Source organism: Jaculus jaculus, chromosome 10, assembly GCF_020740685.1.
Source record: "Jaculus jaculus isolate mJacJac1 chromosome 10, mJacJac1.mat.Y.cur, whole genome shotgun sequence".
Lineage (NCBI taxonomy): Eukaryota > Metazoa > Chordata > Mammalia > Rodentia > Dipodidae > Jaculus > Jaculus jaculus.
The window spans coordinates 4,991,570-5,006,566 of record NC_059111.1 but is presented as its reverse complement, the minus strand read 5'-3'; the positions used below and the strand labels follow the sequence as shown (position 1 = coordinate 5,006,566).

General features: G+C 49.4%; 1 protein-coding gene across 1 annotated transcript in view; it reads right to left on the bottom strand.

Annotated features, from left to right (window-relative positions):
• Window positions 1-14,997, bottom strand: part of Cgnl1 (cingulin like 1) — a 165,283-nt gene that overhangs the window by 22,151 nt on the left and 128,135 nt on the right. The window contains exons 9-12 of the mRNA XM_004662497.2: window positions 7,181-7,387; window positions 5,680-5,784; window positions 2,021-2,173; window positions 114-284 (exon numbers count right to left, since the gene is read on the bottom strand). Of these exons, the coding sequence (XP_004662554.2) occupies window positions 114-284; window positions 2,021-2,173; window positions 5,680-5,784; window positions 7,181-7,387 (636 nt within the window). The remainder of the gene's footprint in view (window positions 1-113; window positions 285-2,020; window positions 2,174-5,679; window positions 5,785-7,180; window positions 7,388-14,997) is intronic.

Below are 14,997 nucleotides of genomic sequence, written 5' to 3'. Positions count from 1 at the left end.
CAGAAGGTACCCAAGAATCTTCCCCCAAGCCCCTTAGGAGCCTTCCCAAGCGCTGGGAGGACATAGTGGTCAGGGACAAAGGCGACGGGGCCTGCCGCCACGCTGGGCATTACCTCATCCTGCATTTTCATGGCCGCCAGTCGCGACTCCTCTGCCTCCAGACTTTTCCCCTTCAGCTGCCTCTGCACCTCTGTGAGCTCCCTGCGGTTGTTTTCCTTGTACTCATCCAGCTGGTTCTGCAGCTCCAGGGTGGAGGTGCGGGAGGCCTCAACGATGTCGGCCATCTGGAAGAAGCGGCATGGCGTCAGCCCACCCTGCCACACTGCATCTGGGGCCAGGCAGCAGGGGGGGTCGCCTTTCAACACAGAAAGCCATCTCCTCTGCCCCCATCTTGGACATCCTTCTCCAAGCCTGCCAAGCACCTGGCCCTGGGCTGTCTGGGTTTTACCAGCACGGAGGAATGAATAAACACATCGTCTGGGGATGGACACGCCATCCCGGTTCACATCCTTGCTCTGTCCAGTAACCAGTATATAACATATGCACATTGCAGCCTCTCAGGGTCTCAGCAGTGTGCTCTTTGGAAATACGGAAACTGTAATGTCTACCTTCCAGAGTCATTGCCAGGGTTAAGGCAATACACAGACTTTAGATGAAGCAGCAGCTAGTGGGGCTTGGAAGGTGGCTCAAATGATAAAGTGGTTGTCACACAAGCATGAGGACCTGACTTCAATGCCCCAGAACCCAAGATATGGGGGGACTGGGGAGTTAAAGGTGGTGTTTGCTCAAAAAGCCTATTGGCTCAGGATCCAGTTCCCTAGCCACCCACAAAAAGCTTGCTGCAAAAAGTGGTGCAAGGGCCTCACATTTGTTCACAGTGGTAAGAGACTGGTGCGTGTGCATGCATGCACGCACATGCGCACACACACATAAATAAATTTAAAGACAAAAGTCCAACACCAGCCAGGCGTTGTGGTGCATCCCTTTAAGCCCAGCACTCTGGAGGCAGAGCTAGGAGGATTGCCATGAGTTTGAGGCCACCCTGAGATTACATAGTGAATTCCAGGACAGCCTGAGCTAGAGTGAGACCCTACCTCACAAAACCAAAATGTCCAACACAGTGGGATGAGCCTGTAATCCCAATTCTGAGAGGTGGAGACAGGAGGACACTTGGAACTGACTGGCCAGTCTAGCCTGACTGACAAGCTCTAGGCCAATAAGAGACCCTGTCTCCCCGCCCCTCCCCGCAAAAAAAGCCAGGCATGGTGGCACACACCTTTAATCCTGCACTCAGAAGGCAGAGGTAGGAGGATCACCATGACTTTGAGGCCACCCTGAGACTTCGTGAATTCCAGGTCAGCCTGGGCTAGAACAAAACACTACCTCGAAAAGCTAAAAAAGAAAAAAAGAAGGCTGGTACTCCTAAGTTAACATAGCTTCCTCACACACCCACATACACATTTGTGTGCACACAAATGCACATGAAAACCCAAAGAAGTAGCTAACAACATGACTGACGTGGAGAAGGTGCTGGAAAATATCAGCATCCTGCACTGCAAGGAGCCCATCAGACGTGTGCGCATTTGGGGCAGGTGATCAGGGAGTGCTATGTTGAATCAGAAAGCCGACTTTCGCACTACTGGACCTGTGAGAAAGAGGCGCCGTGCAGACTCAGCAGAGTTTTAAATTCCAGCTCAGAGAGCACAGGTAGTGTGTGTGCCACACCAGGCTGCCTCTGCTCTCTGGTGTCCAGATCCCAGTGGGGTTTGTCTTTTACTTTCTAGAGCAGTTTCCCTGCATCTGGGGTTCTCAACAAGTCCAAAGAATGGCATCAGACACCGCCCCGGGACAGATGTCTGGGCACCACCACAGACTTCCTGAGACTTACTCCACTGCAGGGGGCCCAGCACTCCGCTCCCCCCTTTCTGCTCCCTCCTCTCCTCCACTGCAGAGGGGCCCAGCGCTCCCCTCTCCCCTCCTGCTCCCTCCCAGCGCCCGCATGCCCCTCTGGCCTCGTCACCTCTTTCTGCAGCTTCTCAATGGTCTTGTCCAGGTGCCACCGCTCGTTCTCCATCTCGTTCTTCAGCTTTCTCAGCTGTTCCTTCTGCTCGCTCTCATCCCGCAGCTTCTCTGACAGCTGCTGCTGCTCCTGGGATGTCTGGCTGAGCTCTCTCTGCAGATGGCAGGGAAGGGACGGGTCACTCACCACAGCAGGTGGTGGCACAGGGCATTTTACGCCCACACCACCAAGCAGTAAAGCCTGTTACTTCGGTGAAAAGAGAAAAGATCAGAATAAAGCTACCACAGGTATGCTGTTGGTTCCGACACTCACGGACCGTAGCAGTCAGCTTCTTGTTGCTGTGACAAAACAACCAAACAGCACCTTATGGGAGGAGGGGTTTATCTCAGGCTTACTTTTGAGGGGAAGCTTCACCGCAGCAGAAGAAGCTGGCTCACAATAGCAGAGAAAGGGGGGGGGGCAGCAAGCCCAAGTTCTGAGCACACAACCCCCAGGTTCCACCCCCAGAAACACACCTCCTCCAGCAAGGCTCCACAGCCGGGGACTAGGTAAGAAGCTGAGCCACAGACACCTGAGACTGTGGGGCACCTTTCACACTTAGACCAGCACAAGGACCAAAAAGGCAAATTCGCTTAACCAACAACTTGCTCAGGAAGAAAAGCACGTGGCACGGACGACAGAAATGCATTGTATCAACTCTGCGCCCTGCTGCTGTGACAAAGTGCCTGACAAAAACAACCCATGGAAGGGAGGGCTTCCTTTGGCTCACTGTTTAAGGGGGCAGCCCAACATGGTGGGGAAGGCACGGTGGCATCAACTTGAGGCAGTAGGCCACAGTGTGTCCACAGTCCAGGAAGCACACTTGGGACCTTTGCAGATTTCAAAGTGGATAAAGTCTCTACAGCTTCAGTAGCTGTTTCCAAGACAAGTAATGCAAACGTACTGACGGTGTTCCTACTAATGGTGGAACAGACACGTGGGGGAAATTACCAGCTAGGAGATTCCAGGACACAGAGTGGAGGGATGGACAGTAAGTGCCTTTAAACTTGGGAACCACTGTCTGTCATTAGACGCAGAGCCTTTGACTGTGCGGCCAAGGTCCTGATTTGGACTTGTTAATCCTAGCAGAGGTACCCTGAGCTCCCGAGGCTAGAGGACCAAGTGGCTTCATCAGAAGGGCATTGACCTTCTCAGAGCCCTTGCCACACAGTAACTGTGGAGCACTGGGACAGTTCCCTTCCGATGTCTCCACACTCAAAAGCCCACGGGGGTGGTAGGTGAAGTCACACAGAATGGGTACGTAGCTCCCTGCTTGAAGGAAAGAGCCGTAGCCTGAAAACTCCGTGTCCACCTTAAACACTCTTCAAGGAGACAATAAACAGGATGAGGACCAGGGGTCAGGAGATGATGTCAAAAAAAATCATGACTCTGCATCCCTCTGCCACATCATGCCTGGGTCACAGTAACTCAGCCCCAAGTTCACCATGGTCTTCAGCTGCTATGAAATATATCGTCTACTGACCACATGCAAACATATGCAGTGGACAGCAGGAAGCACAAAGTCTTGAGATGTTCAGTGTTCAGGTGAGAAAACAGTTCATGACTTCTAAGTGTCTCTCCCTCTCTAGAAGTAAGCTTTCTTTGGTTTCAGTGTTCAAGATGAGAGGAGGCACAAACTCTCCCAGCACAAACTAAGCTATCTGGTTCTCAGTTGTGATCTGGGTACGGAGGGCCTCACCAAGGCCCCAACATGCTCCTGAGCCGGTGGCGCTATCCAGAAGTCACGGGATCGTGAGAATACTTACTTCACCAGTGGATTCTTGTAACGGATGAGTGCATAGGAAGATGCACTGCTTGCAAGTGGGCCTACTTAGAAGAAATTTGCCACAGGAACATGGCATATGGCTTTATCTTGTCCCCAGACTCCTCTCTCTCTGCTTCCTGGCAGCCAGGGGTGAGCAGCTCTTCTCTGCCACGTCCTGTCACTATGAGGCTCTGCTTCACCACGGGCCCAGAACCAATCGAGACAAATGACTGAGGACTGAAGCCTCTGGAACTGGGAGCCAGCATAAATCTTTCCTCTATGTTACCCCAGGTATTTTGTGACAATGATGTGACGTGACAAGCACACTCACTGTAGGAAAGCGAAGTATTTCAAGGGTAGCACACTGCCATGGCACACCAGGTAATTTAAGTGGAGATAGTGAAACCCACCAGGCCTGTTTTAAACTCTTGGCACATTATAACCCCCAGTGCCACCCACTTCATGAGGCATGCCACCATTACCAAGCTGGTGGGGAACGTGAGGCCCCAACAAAATGGCACGTCAGGGTGACCTTCCAAGGCCAGGCTCCTCGTCTAGAGGAGGAATGAGCAGCAATGACATGAGAAGTGGCAGACCCCGAGGCCATCCACGGAGCAACACAGGATGGACTCTGATCCCTGGCTGGTGATCGATTTCCACATGCAGGAAGCACTCTTGTTTTGTCAGAGGACGTCACCCTGAGAGGCTCTGAAAGGTGCACACTGGGCTGATGTGGGCATCACACAGCTGGGCAGACTTTTGTCCTTATCAAATGTAAATGTTTTTCCTCTCGTTTTGCTCCCAACTAGCTCATAAATTTTAGCAGCTCGTTGGATGACAGGAACCATCAGAATAACGGATGGCGCAGTGAAGTGGCCATCCTCTCGACATCAATCTAAGCATTTGTAACAAAAACAGACACAGAAGGAAAAGAAAAAGACAGAGAGAGAGATCCAAAGGAAACAGACACACAGTGGAGTCAGGCTGTCCTGTGGGTTCATGCTCTGCACCCAGGAGATAATGCTTAAGGGGAACATGCCAGGAGGCACACACATGTATATATACATATGGACGTATAAAGTCTGAATCATGACTCAGTGTTCAGCCAACCTTCCTGCTGGCTTCCCCTCCTCAGAATCTTGCCCAAAGGACACATGGTGGTATTTCGTTAAAAGGGAAGGGCAGGGAAGAGGAAGGGCATATCTGGACCGCACTGAGGTCCCTGTGCAAAATCGATCTGAAACGTTAACGCTGTCCTTTACTATGTACTTCAAATACTCCCTCAAATGGGAAAATCTTGTTTTCTCAGAACCCACTGGCTTTGGATAGAGATAGCTATCTGGTCTCAAGGAAGTGACTTCCTCCTGCTCCTTTTAATAGCCATCTTGAAGGGCGGCACCGTGTGGGATGCATTTGCCCAGAGGAGAAGGGGAGTTGGCTCCGTGCAGCGCTGACCACAAGCCACCGTGGGGGCCAATCCTGGCAGCCTTCTCACACTATGCCTATTTTATCTCCGGAAAGCCATGAAGCTCTTTCATGTCCACATCAAGGTTTTCAACCTTGGCATTCTTGACACTGGACTAGAAAAGTCATGGTTACTGGGCTGTCCTGGCCTTTCGAGTCTGCTGAGCAGCACCCCTGGCACCACCCACTAGATGCCAGCAGCATCTCCCAGTGTGGCAAACGACATGTCTCCTTGCATTGCCACGTGGCCCTGCCCCCCACCCCCAGCTAAGAATCACCAGGCTAGACGAGGCGTCCAAAGCTCAGGGTGACAATTATAGGTGTAAGGAGAGGTCAGTGACCTCTCCCCCATGTCCTGCCCCAAGCGACGAAGAAAAGACAAGGTGTTTACCTGGGCACGCTCCAGCTCTCTCTCCAGGGCCCTTCGGGCAGACGTGGCTTCTCTTTCTTCCTTTCTGGCACACGTGAGGGTTTCCTCTAGTTGCCGTACTTCACCCTGCAGGGAAACACTTGGTCAGGGTGTGCCCAGATGCTGCTGGGACAGTGGGCACAGGGTGGCTGTGGTGACAATGTGCCTGTCAAGGGCCCAAGATGGCATGGACCAGCTGGGTCCTCTCCACAGTTCCATTTCCAGCCACAGCTGAGCCTCCAGACTGCCCAGGTAATTTTTATTTATTTTTGTGAATGTATGGTGTGCACACATGCATGTTCACACATGTGGGCATGTGCACATGTATACGTAGAGGTTGATGTTAGGTCTCTTCCTCATTGCTTTTTCAAAAATATATATATTTAGCCAGGTATGGTGGTACACACCTTTAATCCCAGCACTCAGGAGGCAGAGGTAGAGGATCGCCATGAGTTCAAGGCCACCCTGAGACTACATAGTGAACTCCAGGTCAGCCTGGGCTAGAGTGAAACCCTACCTGGGGTCGGGGGGAGCCTATATATATAATTTGAGATAGAGAGAGAGAGAATATGAATGGGCACACCAGGGCCTCCAGCCATTGCAAATGAACTCCAGACACATGCGCCTCCTTGTGCATCTGGCTTATGTGGGTCCTGGGGAACCAAACCTGGGTCCTTGGGTCGTTTGTCTTTTCAGGCAAGTGCCTGGACCACTAAGCCACCTCCTCAGCCCCTCCCCCTTGTTTTTTGAGAAAGGGTCCCTCACTGAACCCACAGCTTGCCAGTTTGGCCAGACCAACTAGCCAACATGTCCAAGGGATCCTGCTGTCTGTGCCTGCCCGGCTGGGGGTCACAGGCATGCACCATCACACTTCACTTTTACACGGGTGCGGGGATCTGAACTCACATCCTCATGCTTACGTGGAAAGGACTTTAAACAACCTAGCCACCTGGGTGAATTACTTTTAGAACTCAAGCACCCAGCCTTATCCTTGGAGGCTCAGAGAACAGGCCCAGGCCCAGGCCCTTCTGTGACAGGTATACGAGCGCCCCAAGGGTGCCTACACGTGCCCCTCCATTACCGTCAGCTGCAATCTCTTACTGCCATCACGGTGAACACCTCTCACTAACAAGCTTCCCACTTCCAGGGCTCTAGCAAACTGGGAACCATTTTCAGTGAGAATCGATCTAATGGTGGTATGAAGATGGCCCCTGAGGGTGCTTGGAGGTCCCTGTGGAGCCTGGGAAGGGTGAGGGTGAGTGGGGAATCCCAGGCAGGCACCTGTGTTTCCATGCTGGCTTCACCCCTGTTCCCAGGCTCCTAGAGGAACTAAAGAAATAGCTTGCAGAGAGGAAACATGCCGATGAGACGGCCTTGACCTCGCCACTAAATCATGACAACACTCCCTTCCGCACCTCTGAAACCACTATTAGGAAAGACTGCAAGCTGTCAAAACAGGACCCCTGGGGCCCAGAGCGCCCACCTCGTACTTCCGGAGCGTCTCCTTTGTCTGAGCCTCATCTTCTCTCATGTCCTCGACCTGCCTGTGCAGCTGGGCGGCCCTGCGCTCCAGCTCGGCAAGCCTTTCTTGCAGCTTCTCGTTCTCCTCTTTCAGAACCTTCTCGCGCATGTCATCCTGTGCTTGGTTCTGCTCCGAGGCACTGTTCCGGCTGGCCAGGACCTCCACATTCTGTTCAAAACACAGAGCGGGGTTGGAGAGATGACGTAGCAGTTAAAGCACTTGCTGGCAAAGCCAAAGGACGGACCCAGGTTGAACTCCTCAGTACCCATGTAAAGCTGGATGCACAAGGTGGCTCATACATCTGGAGTTTGTTTGCAGGGCTAGGGATCCTGGCGCACCCATTCTTTCTCTCTCTTAAATAAATAGAGTATTTAAAAAGAGATGAAATATTGATATATAATACAATAGAGAAGAATCTTGAAAAAGGTGATACCCAGTAAAAGGCGCCAGTCACAAAAGATCCCATTCTGACATTGTAGAAAATGTCCAGATTAGCCAAACTAGAGAGCTGAAAAGCTTGGTGGTTGGACAGGCAAGAGGGAGGATATGCAGATGGTGGGTGGTGCATTTTCTTGGGGGAAGGGATGGATAATAAAAACATCCTGGCATTGACTGTGGTGATGGCTATCCAACACTGTAAACATGCTAAACCACTGAATTATACTTTATTTGTTAAATAGTCTGATTTATGAAGGAGGAGGGAGAGAGAGAGAAAAAATGAGTGCACCAGGGCCTCTTGCCACTGCAAATGAATTCCAGATGCATGCACCACTTTGTGCATTTGGCATTACATGGGTACTGGGGAATTGAACTCAGGCTGGCAGCCCTTCACAAACAAGCACCTTTGACCCCTGAGCCATCTATTCAGTCCTGAATTGTACATTTAAATTTTTTTCTGACTTATTTTTATTTATTTGAGATAGAGAGAGAGAGTGAGCATGCCAGAGCCTCTAGCCACTGCAAATGAACTTCAGACTCATGCTCCACCATGTACATCTGGCTTACATGGGACCTGGAGAATCAAACCTGGGTCCTTAGGCTTCACAGGCAAGCACCTTAACCGCTAAGCCATCTCTCCAGACCCTGAATTGTACTTTTAAATAGTTGAATATGTTATATGAATCATCATTTAATATAGTAGCTTTTTAATTTTTTAATTAATTTATTTGAGACAGAAGCAGAGAAAGAAAAAGAGAAAATGGATGCTCCAGGACTTCCAACCACTGCAAATGAACTCCAGATGCATATGCCACCCTGTGCATCTGGCTTACAAGGGTCCTGGTGAGTCAAACCTGAGGTCCTTTGGCTTTGCAAGCAAACGCCTTAATTGCTAAGCCATCTCTCCAGCCCTATAGCTGCTTTTTAAAAGGAGAAAGATGCTAGGGATGGTGAGAGAAATGAGGAGACTGGAGACCTGCCCAAACCTTTCAGCCAAGCAAGAAGCCTTCCACATGTGCCCAGTGTGCTTCGTTTCACCCAGAGGCCTCAGGAGGAGCATGGCTACTGAAAACCACATCTCTCTTAACCTGGGTTTGGGCCCAACTCACACCCTGGCATGGTGGATACAGGCACCTGCTTGTGTGCACGCTCCTGGCAGGCAGGGGTTGCCCCAGCCCCAGCTTCCACAGTGGCACATGCCGAGCTCAGCTCGTTAGTCCTGTTCTGATTCTTTGCAAAGTGATAATGTGCTTTTCTCCATGTCGTCACAGTACGGTTAGCCACAGTGTGTACAAATCACTTAACATAAGCCTCTTGTTGGCAAATCTTTCCAGAAACCCTCGCCTGTCCCCTGCCCTTCCCCAGTTCATTTTATTTTATATAAAAGCCCACAAAACAAACTTCCCTTTCCTGAAACCATGCCTAATTTGCCTGCAGAAGTCCTGACATCTAAACACAAAATGAAACAAAACCCAGATCCTTTTGTTTGAATCATGTACTATTTGCAAGTTTTTCTCCATGAAGTCCCAGCACGGAAAGACTGCTAAGGCCTCCCAACTCTGAAGTAGTCCAATTCATGCATCACCTTTCTAAATTATTCCTCTGTCTGTGCATGTGCGTGTGCATGCATGCACATGCATGTGGAAGCAGGAGGAGCATCTGTGGTGTCATGCCTCAGGAATGCACTCACCTTATTTTTCAGACAGAGTCTCTCATTGGCTTGGAGTTCGCAGCCTAGACTGGCTGGCCAGTGAGCCCCAGGGATTCGCCTGTCTCCACCTCCCCAGGGCTGAAATTACAAGGCACATCACACAACCAGAATTTTGACATGGGCTCTGGGGATCAAACTCGACCTCATGCTAGCAAGGTAAACATTCTCCCACTGAGCCATCTCCCCAGCCTCTTTTCCAAATTCTTTTATAAAAAATATTTTTATTTATTTTAGAGAAAGAGGCAGAGAGAAAGAGAATGGGTGTGCCAGGGCCTCTAGCCACTGCAAACGAACTCCAGACGCATGCACCACCTGTGCATCTGGCTTAAGTGGGTCCTGGGGAATCAAATCTGGGTTCTTAAGCTTTACCGGCCAGTGCCTTAACCTCTAAGCCACCTCTCCAGCCCCTCCAAATTCTTTTTTGTTGTTATTTTTTAAGAGGTAGGGTCTCACTCTAGCTCAAGCTGACCTGGAATTCCCTATGTAATCTCAGGGTGGCATCGAACTCATGGTGATCCTCCCACCTCTGCCTCTCCAAATTCTTAACAATTGAGTCTGGATGTCATGCATGTGGCAGAGGTGTCAAAGCCACATCCCCACCAGACCTACCACAGATCTGCTCTGACAGAAGGTCACCACACAGACTCTGTGGCCCCTCTTACAAGATGCTGTTTCTGTGAGTCTCTGATCTTAAGTCCTAGATGTCATAACAAGATCACAGAGGATGTTCCACCAGAAAGAAAACCAAAGAGCTCGCTTCTCCTTGGCTCAGCTATAGCTTGCCACTTACACAGAGCTGATTTTCACCAGGATTATATGGATCTGCTATTTAGTGCATTGCCTGTTGTCCCCCACGCAGGCAGTCCTAAACAGTTAATGAAAATCAACTCCAATTCCCCGCCACTCCAGCAGGCTGAAAACACCACACTAGACCATCACCACAAAGGCTCAAGCAAGTAGCAAATGTGATTTTTTTTCCTGTTTTTTTTTTAAGTTGTACTAACACTATTCCATTTATCAAGAACCAAGGTCAAAAGGTTTGGTAAGAGTTGGGCGTGGTGGCCAAGCCTTTAACCCCAGCACTCTGAGTTTGAGCCCAGCTTGAGACTTCAGGGTGAGTTCCAGGTAAGCCTGGGCTACAGTAAGACCCTATGCTGGGGATGGGGCAGGGAGGGGAGGTTTGGTAAGACAGTGCTTGAGTGGTGTGAGAAAACAGGCATTATCCTGTTTTCCGTCACTGGCTGGGCCAGAAGGAGAGTCTAAAAAGCTGTTTGGAAATATCTATTGAAGTTATATGGAAACTTCCCTTTGTTCCAGCAATTTCTCTTCTAGTGCTTTCACCTACATGTGTGCAAAAAGAAACAAAAATGAGACTTGACTATGGCACTGCATGCTAAAAGACTGTGTGGTGGCTTGAGAATAAAACGGCCCCTGTGGTCTCATGTGTTTGAATTGAGTACTTAATCTTCAGTGGTGTTGTTTGGGAAAGCTGTGGAACCTTCAGGAAGTGGAGCCTTGCCAGAGGAAGAGTGTCGCCAGGGGCGGGGCCTCGAGGTATCCACAGCATAGCCTCACTTCCGCTCTGTTCATCTCACTCTGCACTTCCCCCTGCTGTGGGACCCAGCTTCTTGGTCGGGTCATGCTTGCCCCCCACCAAGATGGCTCTACCCTCCGGAACTGAAAGCCCAAAATACATCCTTTTCCTCCTTAAGCTGCTGCTGATTGGGCATTTTGTGCCCACAATGAGAAAGTAAATGATATAGGTGGCAAACATATCAAATGCCAGTCCTTGGGCAGTAAACAAGTGGTGTCAGCTTCAGGGTACTTGATGCAGCTGGGGAATAAGAGCAACGAGGACGTGAAGAACAGGGCAGCGCAGTCCACGCTGGTCCTCCTGTGTAACAGCAGGGAACAGAGATGGGCAGGTGACTAGGTTTCTACTTGATTGGCTGTGTGGAAGGGAATTAGGGGATCTGGAGAGAAAAGGAGAGGGAAGTTGTCAATAGCAAACCATCTTATAATTTCCTTCCTTTGACATATGTGTATTATGTGGTATGCATCTGTGTTTGTATGTACATGGGCACACATGTATGTGAGGATGCAATGTACGCATGCATGTGGAAGCTACAAGTGGGTGTCAGAAATCCTCCTCAATCTCTCTCCACCTTATTGTGTTGAATTGAGGTCTGTCACTGAACCTACAGGTCACAAATTCAGCACAATTCAATAGCCAGCAAGTCCCAGGGTCCCTCCACCCCTTCACCCCCCACCCCCGGTTCTGGGATTGCAGGTGTGCACTGCCTCATGTGTGCTGGAGATCCAAACTTAGGTCCTTGTGCTTGAATGGCAAACACTTTTACCTCCAGAGCCATCTCCCCAGCCCACACGTTTTGAATGCTGACCTGGAAAAATTCAACATGTATTAAAATTTTTTAAGTAACTTCATTTTTTTTCCTTTAACTAAAAGATTGTCTCCCAGGTACCTGTGGCCATTAAAGGTCAATGTACTTCCTCAGTCAAGTTTCCCCTGCCCATTCACAGGCCCTCGTGGGCCATGAAGACAGCACAGCCCGAGCCCCACGGCAGCTGTACAAACACAGAGCAGCCAGCTCGCCCACGCTGGTCTACAGTTAAGCAATTCCTTTCTACCATGCTCAGTGGGAGAGGCCCAGCCGGCCCAGCACTTGAAATTACATGAGAGGCCCTCAAGCTTTCCCACCCACTTCACACTAAGGTGAAGTTCACAGTGGGATGATGAGAGGAAGTCTGGGGCTACAAGAAACAGCACGCGAGGTTCAGGTTTCCCACTACAAATGCACGTAGGTCTTCTTTCCCACCAGACATTTTTCATTCTGCACCGCGTCTCTTGCTTGGTATTCAGGGCAAGTGGAAGTAACCTGGTGATTTTTTTGCCAAGCACTCCTCTTCCCCAGCTACCAGCACCTATGCGGGCTTGAGTAACACAGACAGGAGACACCTGCAGGACGGAATTCCCACTCCTTGGAAGCAGGCCTGTGTGACAGGGCAGAGGAGAGAACAAGGACTCCGGAGCCTGCCACTTCCGGTCCAAGCCGCAACACTTCCTTGGGCTTCCACTCCTGCTGGCCCCTCAGAGCTGTCACCCCCTCATCTTATTTAAGGACAAGTCAGGTGTCACAGTTGACCCATTCATCAAAACTTGAGACCCTGGGACTGGAGGGATGGTTTAGCGGTTAAGGCGCTTGCCTATGAAGCCTAAGGACCCAGGTTCAATTCCCCAGTACCCACATAAGCCAGCTGTACATGGTGGCATATGTGTCTGGAGTTTGTTTGCAGTGGCTAGAGACCCTGGTGTGCCCATTCTCATATTCTCTTTCTCTCTCATACAATAAATAAAATAAAAAAATAACTTTAAAACCACAAAACTTTAGACTCTATTATTACATGTGTAAGACATTAACATTCTGTCCTGGAGGAAGGAGGGAGGGGCCCTCAAGATTAGAGATGGTTCAGGGCTTCTGGAGGGGGGGTAGAGAGACATTTTCTTTAGTGGTATAGTCAATGGCAAGCTGTTCATGCTGCCATCAATAACCCCTGGCCCTTGCTAATTAAACTTGTTGGGTCACCAAAAAAATAAAATAAAGAACATGAAAATGAAGGGGACTTGCAAAAAAGAAGGGGATCAGCAGAGTCAAGAAGAGGTAATGGGAGGGCTGGGGGATGGCTTAGCAGTTGAGACATTTGCCTGCAAAGCCAAAGGACCCAGGTTGCATTCCCCAGGACCCATGTTAGACAGATGCACAAGGGGGATGCATGCGTCTGTTGTTCATTTGCGGTGGCTGGAGGCCCTGGTGTGCCCATTCATATTCTCTCCCTCTCTCCCCTGCCCTTTCTCTGTCAAATAAAATATTTATTTATTTATTTGAGAGAGACAGACACAGAGAGAAAGAGACAGAGAGGATGGGTACATCAGGGCCTCCAGACACTGCAAACAAATTCCAGATGCGTGTGCCACCTTGTGCATCTGGCTAACGTAGGTCCTGGGGAATCGAGCCTCCAACCAGGCTCCTTAGGCTTCACAGGCAAGCGCTTAACCACTAAGCCATCTATCCAGCCCATAAAATATTTTAGAAAAATAGGTAATGAGGTGTGTGTGTGATCTTAGTATGTTATATACATGTAGTACAAAAATATAATGAAGCCTATTATGTATTGGTTAATATATGCTAATTTTAAAACTTAGGGGAAAAATGCAGGCTCCCTATCCAATTAGGATTGGTCTGGTAAACTGATAGCAACCGAGAATAAAATTCTCTGATGGGGAAACAGAATAGCTTAAGGTGCTGAATTGCTAAGCTTCGTTCTTGACTTTGAGGCTGGAGAGATGGCTCAGCAGTTAAGAGCACTTCCTAGGGAAGTGTGAGGGTCTGAGCGGGCCTGAGACCACTGGAGTTCAAATCTCCACATCGAGTAGCTGGGCGTGGCCACGTGTGCTGTAACCCCAGCTCCACAGGGGAGCAGAGACCTGAGAATCTCTGGAGCCACACAAGCTCCAGAAGAATGAGTAACGGGGGACTCAGGCTCAGAACAAGACCAGCCACTGCCATCGAGCATATGTGGTGCAGCAAAGGTATGTGCGTGCGTGCGGTGCGTGTACAAAATAAATAAGAAAATACTTGACTTCTAACCACATGTGCTCATATTGCTAATTTAAAAGGAGGGGGATAGGAATATGCAATTCCATGACACACAAAAAAAAACAACAAAAATTGGACTGGAAAGATGGCTCAGCAGCTAAAGGCACTTGCTTGCAAAGCCTGATAGTTTTAGTGCAATTCCTCAGTACCCATGTAAAGCCAGGTGCACAAAGTGGCACATGCATCTGAAGTTCATTTGCAATGGCAAGGGACCCTGGGGTGCCCATACATGCACATAAATAAATTTTTTTATTATTTATTTATTGCAAATAAATAATTTTTTTTTTTAAAGTAAAGTCGGGAAAGCCAGGCATGGTGGTGCAAACCTTTAATCCCAGCAATCAGGAGGCAGAGGTAGGAGGATTGCCATGAGTCTGAGGCCACCCTGAGACTACATAGTGAATTTCAGATCATCCTGGGCTAGAGTGAGACCCTACCTTAAAAAAACAACAATAAAAAAAAGTCAAAGCCAGAGAGATGCTTAAGGACCCAGGTTAGATTTCCCAAGACCCACATAAACCAGATGTGCAAGGTGGCACATGCATCTGGAGTTCTTTTGCAGTGGCTAGAAGCCCTGGAGTGCCAGTTCTCATTTTCTCTCTCGCCACTTACAAATAATTTATTTTTAACTTAAAACCAGATGTGGTGATATACACCTTTAATCCCAGCACTCAGGAGGCAGAGGTAGGAGGATTGCTGTGAGTTCGAGGCCAGCCTAGGACTACATAGTGCATTCCAAGTCAGCCTGGGCTAGAGTGAAACCGTACTTCAAAAAACGAAAACTATAAAAGAAATACAAAATCCCAGTTTTTGCCAATACCACAGAAATGAGTTGCTGGCAAGCTGACATACCTTCACAAGTTAATGCCCACATTTAGAAATGTCCCCTGAAACCAAAGAACATTTTTATCCCTGCCCACAGCCCTCAAATAGCAGTGCCAGGCTGAAGAGAT